Source organism: Lathyrus oleraceus, chromosome 2 (assembly GCF_024323335.1).
Source record: "Lathyrus oleraceus cultivar Zhongwan6 chromosome 2, CAAS_Psat_ZW6_1.0, whole genome shotgun sequence".
Classification (NCBI taxonomy): domain Eukaryota; kingdom Viridiplantae; phylum Streptophyta; class Magnoliopsida; order Fabales; family Fabaceae; genus Lathyrus; species Lathyrus oleraceus.
Window position 1 is genome coordinate 220,890,892 of NC_066580.1, and position 11,762 is coordinate 220,902,653.

General features: G+C 35.6%; 2 protein-coding genes across 2 annotated transcripts; both read left to right on the forward strand.

The window, feature by feature from the left end:
* The first annotated feature begins 1,348 nt into the window (after nt 1–1,348).
* Nucleotides 1,349–4,956, forward strand: LOC127122658 (uncharacterized). Its single transcript, XM_051052958.1, has 4 exons — nt 1,349–1,667; nt 1,725–2,115; nt 3,552–3,874; nt 3,932–4,956. The coding sequence occupies exons 1-4, from the start codon at nt 1,349–1,351 to the stop codon at nt 4,954–4,956; spliced, it is 2,058 nt and encodes a 685-aa protein (XP_050908915.1).
* Nucleotides 4,957–5,013: 57 nt separating this feature from the next.
* On the forward strand, nt 5,014–7,912 carry LOC127122659 (uncharacterized). Its single transcript, XM_051052959.1, has 5 exons — nt 5,014–5,272; nt 5,867–6,055; nt 6,343–6,617; nt 6,792–7,072; nt 7,516–7,912. Exons 1-5 carry the CDS (start codon nt 5,014–5,016, stop codon nt 7,910–7,912), a joined length of 1,401 nt encoding a protein of 466 aa, XP_050908916.1.
* The last annotated feature ends 3,850 nt before the right edge of the window (nt 7,913–11,762 follow it).

Sequence of the window (11,762 nt, forward strand, 5' to 3'; positions counted from 1 at the left end):
TCTTGTTGTTGTTTCACAATTACAGCAGCATGAGTCTATGAATTAGGCAATTTTGGGTAATCTCACGTAGATTATTTGTTGGTCCCACACCTAACACCGAATGGGGTTTGAAACCTTATGGCTGAATCGAGATCTAGCCTATTTGAGAGACGCTCGTCAAGCCGGAAATGATAACTGATGGGATCCACATGCATATCGCATTGAGTCACACATTGAGTCGCACGTGTCAGTGTGAATTGTTGTTTATGTGATTATGTGATATGATTGTGTGGATATGATTTTGGTAGATATGCATATACGTGGATTTTAGGTGACCCATTTGATATGAATTGTTGATGTGTTGTTGATGTGACATGTGTGCATATTTGTGATATATGTGATGAAATGGTGACTTGTATACATTATGGAACCATGTGAAAGTTGTATACATATTTTAGGATGATTTGTAAATGATAATGGATGATAATATATACATGAAGTCGATATGTTGTGAAATATGACTTTTGTACATCGTTTAGTATTTATAAATGAATACTTGTGGATTGTTGAGCCATGTCGTATGATGGTAAACATGTGATTCTTTAATAAGATGATATGATGCATGATTGTATGAAGCGTGACGAACTATAATAATATATGTATGTTTTTTATACATTTCATAATATTTTTTTTTCTATAATGATTTGAATTCTCGTCCTTTTGTTGGAATGATGTTCTATCGCAACATCGCTCAGGTACCGGAGATAGTGGTGCTTCGCACAAGGATTATGTTCGGAGGTTAGTTCTGGTTGTGTTTTGACTAGGTAGTCCATAGTGCTCTAGACATGTAACACTTGGGTTTATGGGATTATTTGTATTTGTTTTGATGTTGAGAGATATTTATGTGCTCTCTTTTATCTTATTCTTTGGATATGTTGGTTTTGATGTTGAGTAGCCTTAAAGCCCAAAATGATATTTTGTGGTAGATGATTTATAGGAATCATCACTATTTACCATTCCTGAAGAGAGATGTTATTCCGCTGTGTGAGTTTGCATGTTGGTTATTTGGTTTTGATTTATAATTCGTGTTACTTTTATGTGACCATGGCATGTGTTGTTTCCGGCAGAAGTAAATATGATACCTTGTTGTATGCATGCTTTAATTTACTCTTATTATGCAATTGTGTGTTGTATTTGAGTAGTAGTAGTTTGGGGGTGTTTCATTAGTGGTATCAGAGCACGGTCGGTCATTCGGTCAGGTTATGAATTTGTTTGATTCCATTGTATCTGATTTGTGCGTATGACATAATCGATACGGTTTGTTTAACAATCATTGTTTTTGTGTATGTTGGGTTGGTGTAGCAGGAAGATGGTTGCTGGAAGGAATGATGATCCGCTTGCGGCGACACTGGCCTTGTTGTCTGGTGCCATTTCCCAAATGAATGTTGGTGATCGGGAGCGTGATGCTAATGAGTTTCGTGCTTTGGGGAAGTTTCAGAGGAACAATCTACCAACTTTTGAAGGAGCCCATGAACCTGACAAAGCTCGAGAGTGGTTGAAGGCGATTGAAAAAATATTTCGAGTTATGAACTGTTCAGATACGTTGAAGGTGCAGTTTGGCACTCATATACTTGAGAAAGAAGCTGAGGATTGGTGGCGCAACATTGTTCAGAGATTTGATGAGGATGGCATTTAAGTGACTTGGGAACTTTTCTATGATCATTTTCTGGAGAAGTATTTTGCAGAAGACGTTCATGGAAAGAAGGAAATTGAATTCAATGAGTTGAAGCAAGGTAATGGTACTGCAGCTGAGTATGCTGCAAAGTTTGAGGAGTTGATCAAATTTTGTCCCCATTACAATACTGCTAATGCTAAGAGATCTAAGTGTCTTAAGTTTGTGAATGGCTTGAGACTTGATATAAAGAAGGAAATGGGTTACCAACAGATTACGATATTTTGTGAGTTGGTTAACAAGAGTAGGATCTATGATGAGAATAGTCGTGATAGTTCTGCTCATTACAAGTCCTTGCATGATAAGAAAGGAAAAGGGCAATTCCGAGGGAAACCGTATTATGGCAAGAAAAAATCTGGTGATGGCAAGAAGCCGAGTGGGGGAGGATCTCACACTCCTGTCAAGTGCTTCAGATGTGGTGTTAAGAGACATCGTGCTCCCGATTGTCCTAAGGGCGATGTGATTTGTTTCAAGTGTGGCAAGCAATGTCACAAATCTTGTTGTTGTTTCACAATTACAGCAGCATGAGTCTATGAATTAGGCAATTTTGGGTAATCTCACGTAGATTATTTGTTGGTCCCACACCTAACACCGAATGGGGTTTGAAACCTTATGGCTGAATCGAGATCTAGCCTATTTGAGAGACGCTCGTCAAGCCGGAAATGATAACTGATGGGATCCACATGCATATCGCATTGAGTCACACATTGAGTCGCACGTGTCAGTGTGAATTGTTGTTTATGTGATTATGTGATATGATTGTGTGGATATGATTTTGGTAGATATGCATATACGTGGATTTTAGGTGACCCATTTGATATGAATTGTTGATGTGTTGTTGATGTGACATGTGTGCATATTTGTGATATATGTGATGAAATGGTGACTTGTATACATTATGGAACCATGTGAAAGTTGTATACATATTTTAGGATGATTTGTAAATGATAATGGATGATAATATATACATGAAGTCGATATGTTGTGAAATATGACTTTTGTACATCGTTTAGTATTTATAAATGAATACTTGTGGATTGTTGAGCCATGTCGTATGATGGTAAACATGTGATTCTTTAATAAGATGATATGATGCATGATTGTATGAAGCGTGACGAACTATAATAATATATGTATGTTTTTTATACATTTCATAATATTTTTTTTTTCTATAATGATTTGAATTCTCGTCCTTTTGTTGGAATGATGTTCTATCGCAACATCGCTCAGGTACCGGAGATAGTGGTGCTTCGCACAAGGATTATGTTCGGAGGTTAGTTCTGGTTGTGTTTTGACTAGGTAGTCCATAGTGCTCTAGACATGTAACACTTGGGTTTATGGGATTATTTGTATTTGTTTTGATGTTGAGAGATATTTATGTGCTCTCTTTTATCTTATTCTTTGGATATGTTGGTTTTGATGTTGAGTAGCCTTAAAGCCCAAAATGATATTTTGTGGTAGATGATTTATAGGAATCATCACTATTTACCATTCCTGAAGAGAGATGTTATTCCGCTGTGTGAGTTTGCATGTTGGTTATTTGGTTTTGATTTATAATTCGTGTTACTTTTATGTGACCATGGCATGTGTTGTTTCCGGCAGAAGTAAATATGATACCTTGTTGTATGCATGCTTTAATTTACTCTTATTATGCAATTGTGTGTTGTATTTGAGTAGTAGTAGTTTGGGGGTGTTTCATTAGTGGTATCAGAGCACGGTCGGTCATTCGGTCAGGTTATGAATTTGTTTGATTCCATTGTATCTGATTTGTGCGTATGACATAATCGATACGGTTTGTTTAACAATCATTGTTTTTGTGTATGTTGGGTTGGTGTAGCAGGAAGATGGTTGCTGGAAGGAATGATGATCCGCTTGCGGCGACACTGGCCTTGTTGTCTGGTGCCATTTCCCAAATGAATGTTGGTGATCGGGAGCGTGATGCTAATGAGTTTCGTGCTTTGGGGAAGTTTCAGAGGAACAATCTACCAACTTTTGAAGGAGCCCATGAACCTGACAAAGCTCGAGAGTGGTTGAAGGCGATTGAAAAAATATTTCGAGTTATGAACTGTTCAGATACGTTGAAGGTGCAGTTTGGCACTCATATACTTGAGAAAGAAGCTGAGGATTGGTGGCGCAACATTGTTCAGAGATTTGATGAGGATGGCATTTAAGTGACTTGGGAACTTTTCTATGATCATTTTCTGGAGAAGTATTTTGCAGAAGACGTTCATGGAAAGAAGGAAATTGAATTCAATGAGTTGAAGCAAGGTAATGGTACTGCAGCTGAGTATGCTGCAAAGTTTGAGGAGTTGATCAAATTTTGTCCCCATTACAATACTGCTAATGCTAAGAGATCTAAGTGTCTTAAGTTTGTGAATGGCTTGAGACTTGATATAAAGAAGGAAATGGGTTACCAACAGATTACGATATTTTGTGAGTTGGTTAACAAGAGTAGGATCTATGATGAGAATAGTCGTGATAGTTCTGCTCATTACAAGTCCTTGCATGATAAGAAAGGAAAAGGGCAATTCCGAGGGAAACCGTATTATGGCAAGAAAAAATCTGGTGATGGCAAGAAGCCGAGTGGGGGAGGATCTCACACTCCTGTCAAGTGCTTCAGATGTGGTGTTAAGAGACATCGTGCTCCCGATTGTCCTAAGGGCGATGTGATTTGTTTCAAGTGTGGCAAGCAATGTCACAAATCTTTTGATTGCAGAGTTGGTTTGAATGTGACTTGCTACAACTGTGGTGAGAAAGGGCATATTATTACCAAGTGCAACAAGCCGAAGAAGGAGCAAGCCAAAGGGAAAGTGTTTGCACTGTCCGATGCTGATACTTCTACTGAGGAGAGATTGATTCGTGGTATGTGCTTTATTAATAATATGCCTTTGATTTCGATTATTGATATCGGTGCGATGCATTCTTTTATTTCTTTGGATTGTGCTAAGAGATTGAATCTTGAATTGTCTATTATGCGTGGAAGCATGGTTATTGATACTTCGGCTATGGGTTCAGTGACTACTTTATCTGTTTGTTTGAAATGCCCGTTGAATATTTATGATAAAGATTTTGAAGTTGATTTAGTGTGTCTTCCATTGAGTCAACTTGATATTATTTTGGGAATGGACTGGTTGAGGTCCAACCATCTCTATATTAGTTATTTTGAGAAAGTTGTTCTTTTTCTTGAGCCAGAGAAGGAAGGTGATTTATTCTTGTCTACTCAACAAGTGAATGAATCTGTGTGAGATGGTGCTGAAGTGTTTATGTTGGTGGAAAGTTTGAAGCTTAGTGAAAATGGAACAATGGTTGAATTTCCAATTGTTCGTGATTTTCCTAAAGTGTTTCCTGATGAGGTTAGCGATTTACTGCCTAAACATGAAGTTGAGTTCACGATGGATTTGATTCCTGGTACTAGTCCGGTATTGATGGCTCTCTATCAGATGTCACAATCTGAGTTGAAAGAGTTGAAGAGTCAGCTAGAGGATTTGCTTGATAAGAGGTTTATTCGTCCGAGTGTGTCACCGTGTGGTGCACCTGCCTTGTTTGTTAAGAAGAAAGAAGGTAATATGAGGTTGTTCGTGGATTACAGATAACTGAATAAGGTTACTATCAAGAATAAGTATCCATTTATGAGGATTGATGATTTGATGGATCAGTTGGTTGGTGCTTGTGCGTTTAGCAAGATTGATTTGAGGTCTGGGTATCATCAGATCCGTATGAAAGTTGAAGATATTTAGAAGACTGCTTTTAGAACAAGGTATGGACATTATGAGTATTCGGTGATGCCTTTTGGTGTGACGAATGCACCTGGTATATTTATGGAGTACATGAATCGGATTTTTCATAAATATCTCGATAAGTTTGTTGTTGTATTTATCAATGATATTTTGATCTATTCGAAAAGTGAAGAGGATCATGTTGAGCATTTGAGGATTGTTTTATCTGTATTGAAAGAGAAGTAGTTGTTTGCTAAACTTTCGAAGTGCGAGTTTTGGTTGAAGGAAGTGAGTTTCCTTGGCCATGTGATCTCTAGTGGTGGTATTTCGATTTATCGTTCTAAAATTAAGGCTATATCTCAATGGGAAGCGCCGAAATCTGCGTCTGAGATTCGTAGTTTTCTTGGTTTGGCAAGTTATTATCGAAAGTTTATTGAAGGCTTTTCTAAGTTATCTTTTTCATTAACACAGTTGACTAGGAAAGGTCAAGCTTTCATTTGGACTGTAGAGTGTAAAGCTAGTTTTCAAGAGCTGAAGAGGAGATTGACTATTGCTTCTGTTTTGATTTTACGGAATCCATCAGAACCATTTATTGTGTATTGTGATGCTTCTTTGATGGGGTTAGGAGGTGTGTTAATGCAGAATCAACAAGTTGTAGCTTATGCTTCAAGGCAACTCAAAGTGCATGAGAGGAATTATCCGACTCATGATTTGGAATTAGCTGTTGTTGTGTTTGTTTTGAAGATTAGGAGACATTATTTGTTTGGGCGAGATTCGATGTGTTTAGTGATCACAAGAGTTTGAAGTATTTGTTCGATCAGAAAGAGTTGAATATGAGGCAAAGGAGATGGTTGGAATTCTTGAATGATTATGATTTTGGTTTGAATTACCATCCTTGCAAAGCGAATGTTGTAGTCGACGCTTTGAGTAGGAAATCTTTGCATATGTCGATGTTGATGGTGCGAGAATTGGATTTGCTTGAACAATTTCGAGATATGAGTTTGGTTTATGAAGAGACTTATTTTGGAGTGAAGCTTGGTATGTTGAAGCTTACTAGTGGAATTTTGGATGAGATTCGAGAAGGTCAGAAATCTGATTTGGTTTTGGTAGATCGATTGACGTTGATCAATCAAGGTAAAGGTGGTGATTTTCGGATTGATGAGAATGGTATCATGAGGTGTCATGATAGAGTTTTTCCTAATGTTTCGGATTTGAGAAAGAGGATTCTTGATGAAGGACATCGTAGTGGTTTGAGTATTCATCCTGGTGCTACTAAGATGTATCAAGATTTGAGGAAATTGTTTTGGTGGCCTGGTATGAAGAAAGAGATTGTGGAATTTGTGTATTCGTGTTTGATTTATCAGAAATCGAAAATTGGGCATCAAAAGTTGTCTGGTTTGTTACAACCGTTATCTATTCCTGAATGGAAATGGGATAGTATTTCTATGGATTTTGTTTCTGGTTTACCTAAGACTTCGAGTAATTGTGAAGTTATTTGGGTTATTGTGAACAGGTTGACGAAATTTTCTCACTTTATTCCAATTAGAATGGATTATCCAATGGAGAGGCTTGCAAAGCTGTATATTGAGAAAATTGCCAGTTTGTATGGTATTCCGTATAGCATTGTGTCAGATAGGGATGTGAGGTTTACTTCGAGTTTTGGGAAGGTTTGCAACGTGTTTTCGGTACAAAGTTGTGTTTGAGTTCTGCTTATCATCCGCGGACAGATGGTCAGACGGAGAGGACGATTCAGTCGCTTGAGGATCTTTTGAGAGCCTGTATTTTGGAACAGGGAGGTTCTTGGGATAGTTATTTTCCTTTGATTGAGTTTACTTACAACAATAGTTTTCATTCGAGTATTGGTATTGCTCCGTTTGAAGCTTTGTGTGGTAGAAGGTGTTAGACGCCTTTGTGTTGGTACGGATCTGGAGAGAGTGCTGTGGTTGAACCTGAGATAGTTCAATAGACTACTGACAAGATTAAGATGATCAGAAAGAAGATGAAGGTTTCTTAGAGTCGTCAGAAGAACTACCATGACAAGAGAAGGAAAGCTCTTGAGTTTGAGGTAGATGATCATGTGTTTTTAAGGTTTACTCCGGTAACGGGTGTTGGTAGAGCATTGATGTCGCATAAGTTGATGACGTGTTTTATTGGTCCGTATCAAATTTCCGAGAAAGTCGGTGATGTGGCTTATCGGATTACGTTGCCTTCGTCACTTGCTAATCTCCATGATGTGTTTCACGTGTCTCAATTGAGGAGATACATTGCGGATCCTTCACATGTTTTCCAATTAGATGATGTTGAGGTTAGAGATAATTTGACCGTGGAGACATTACCTATGCGGACAGAAGATAGAGTGGTAAAACAACTCTATGGGAAAGAGATCGCTTTGGTGAAAGTTGTTTGGGGAGGACTGGCTGGTGGAAATGTGACGTGGGAGCTTGAGAGTCAGATAAGGGATTCATATCCCGAGTTGTTTGCTTGAGGTAATTTTTGAGGACGAAAATATTTCAAGTGGGAGAGAGTTGTAACACCCCGATTTAATTTTCGTATTTATTTATTAGGTGTTTATTTTAATTAATTATTATTTGGTGTGATAATTAATTAAATATGTGTTATAGTGATTATTTGAATTATTTGAATATATGTGTTATTTGAATAATTGAATTTTATGAGTAGAAATGTCAATTGTCTAGTAATGGGCCTAATTAATTAGAATGGGTGGATAAGTGGGTTAAGCCCATTATAAGTTTAAAATATAGTAAGGGTTTTAGATATTAAACTTAGTTTTGTAAAACAATAGAATGAGAGAGAATAGAAGAGAAGAGGAGAGAAAGAGGAGAAGAGGAAACTAGAAGAAGAATGACCTAGAGATTTCATCTATATTAAGGTAAGAGTGGTATGTCAAGTGGTTATGGGTAAACATAATGTATGTAATGTATGTGGGTTAGATATCATGAACTTAGGATTTGGAAATTTTGATTTTTGAGGAACCCTAACATGTGTTTATGTTTTAATCCATGAAATAGATGTTTATGTTATGCTATGATGTTTCTATATTGAATTTCATGAATGGGTATGTGTATAGGACATGATTTGGTGTATAATTGCATGTTTGAGTTTCACTTGAAAATGGTTGATTTGGGATTTTGGTGAAAATTAGTGGAGCTTAAAATCTTGTTTCTATGATCCTAATAGTTGTTATATGATATATATAGGCTGTATAACTATTTATTTCATGAAAAATGATGGATTAATATCGGTTTATGATGAAAATTCGTGTTGGATAGTAGCATTTTCGCAACAACAGTTTTTCTGGTTTTTGACAGCATTTTCGCAACAATAATTTTTCTGGTTTTGACAGCATTTTGAAAAAATTGTAAATTCAATAACTTTTGAATTGTAACTTCCTTTGAGGTGCCGTTTGGATCGTTACGAAGCTAAGAATATTATCTATAACACGATATTCATTTTCATAATAATAGATTACTATTTTATCAAAAGAATCCTAATATGGATGTATGTTGTATATGTGGTGAATGTGAATGATATGTTTTCTATTGTTTGGCATGTATTGGATCGTTTTTGATGGATTTTGTGAAGAAACATAATACTTGAAATTATGTATGTGATGATGTGAATTGGTGAATTTGATGAATAAAATGAATTGGCTTGTTTGTTTTACGTTAATGTGTTGTGATGAGATGATGAATGTTATTTGATGTATTGTTTGGGATTGAAGTCGTGTTAGGTGTAAGTTATGCAAATGTTGGATGTGGTATGATGATGTAGGATTAAGGGGTTGTGATCATCTTAATTGTATGAGTATTGTTATTGTTGCATAGTTACACTGGCATGAGTGTATGAAAGAGGCAATTTTGGGTAATCTCGCGTAGATTATTTGCTTGTCCCAAATCTAACGCCGAATGGGGTTTGAAAGCTTAAGGCCGAATCAAGCTTTAGAGGTGGTTATCTAGTCTATTTGAGAGATGCTCGGCAAGTCGAAAATGATAACGGATGGGATCCACATGCATGTCGCATTGAGTCACACATTGAGTTGCATGTGTCGGTGTGAATTGTTGTTTGTGTGATTATGTGATATGATTGTGTAGATATGATTTTGGTAGATATGCATATACATGGATTTAAGGTGATCCATTTGATATGAATTATTGTTGTGTTGTTGATGTGACATGTGTGCATATTTCTGATATATGTGATGAAATGGTGACTTGTATACATTATGGAACCATGTGAAAGTTGTATACATATTTGATGATTATTTGTAAATGATGATGGATGATAATATGTACATGAAATCGATATGTTATGAAATATGACTTTTGTACATCATTTAGTATTTATAAATGAATACTTGTGGATTGTTGAGCCATGTTGTATGATGGTAAACATGTGATTCTTTAATAAGATGATATGATGCGTGTTTGTATGAAGCGTGATGAATTCTAATAATATATGTATGTTTGTTATACATTTCATATTATTATGTTTTTGTACAATTATTTGAATTCTCACCCTTCTGTTGGAATGATGTTCTATCGCGACATCGCTCAGGTACCAGAGATAGTGCTGCTTTGCACAAGGATTAGATTCGGAGGCTAGTTCTTGTTGTGTTTTGACTAGGTAATCTATAGTGCTCTGGTCATGTAACACTCAGGTTTATAAGATTATTTGTATTTGTTTTGATGTTGAGAGATATTGTTATGCTCTCTTTTATCTTGTTATTTGGATATGTTGGTTTTGATGTTGAGTGGCCTTAAAGCCTAAAACGATATTTTGTGGTAGATGATTTAAGGGAATCATCACTATTTACCATTTATGAAGAGAGATGTTATTCCGCTGTGTGAGTTTGCATGTTGGTTATTTGGTTTTGATTTATAATTCGTGTTACTTGTATATGCCCATGGCATGTGTTGTTTCTGGCAGAAGTAAATGTGATGCCGTCGTGTATGCATGCTTTAATTTACTCTGATTATGCAATTGTATGATGTATTTGAGTAGTAGTAGTTTGGGGGGTGTTACACTATAACCATCATCCTTTATTCATTCCTAAGGAACGGGAGAATAATGATAAAACCTAATAGTTAAGGGTGAGATATTGGGCTCGAGAGTCGGTTAAGTAAAGGGAAGGTACTAAGCACCCCTTACCTCCGTTGTATTCAATGTGATCCTCCTACAACTCTAGGGCTAGTGTATTTTTGTAAGGTGTGCTTGATTTCTAATTAACTACTAATTATTTACTTATTTAGAAAAGGTATTATATTTAAATGAATGAGAGACCCAAAAAGGTTTTTTTTATGATTGTACTCGCTAGAGTTTCCAACTTTATGCTTACGTACCTCCGTATTAGGCGAATGATAAGAGTACCGTAGTTCATCTTTAAAATGTGGATTGGTTGGTTGATGTTATCCCTTGAAAATTCTCACGCATCGGGGTCGGAGAAATGATTTTAGAAAATGTCTCAATACACCAGGGTAAAGGTCTTATGGTTTGAAGTAAATTTGAATTGATTTTATCCCTTTATCCCTTGCAAAAAAATCTTGTTTTAAGTTATTTAAGAAAATAAATTAGGATTCATAGTTTATGTGAAAACCCCTTATCCCGATTTTAATCCTGATTTAACCTTTGATAATCCCTTTATCCATAAATTATATCACATGTCTTTATCCCATTTTAAATTGAAAATATCATTTAATTTAATAATAATATATTAAATATAATATAATACAAAATAAATCAAATTAAAGACAATACAAATGATTTAAATAGGATGTCATAAGATATATCCCTTTTTCCGATTTTATCTCGTTTTTATATCCATTTAAACCCCGAAAATTATCCCTAATTATGCAAATATCACAATTAAATAAATTAATCATAATTTAATTATTCAAATTTTTTCGAATATTACTCTAAATAGTACAATTAGATAATTAATAATTACAAAATTCTAAAGAATTATAAATTAATTAAGATTTTATTAAAATATATTTATTAGTTTAATTGGATTAATCATGGAGTTTTTATTAATAAGTATAATGAAATAAACAATTAGTTAATTAAAACAAACCAGGTGGTACATTTTGAACTATGTCAGGAATTGGGCCCCTAAGGGGTGCTAACAACAATAGAGAGAGGCCCATTGGCCTCTCCGAGCCCAAAGTTTCCAAAGTCCCCATTAGTCACTCACTTAACCGATTTCATATAAGCCCCAAAACACAGACCCATCAACAACCCCTAATAATAACATTAACCTAATTTAATAATTTAATATAACTTAATCACATTAATTAATCTAATTATTAATCTAAATA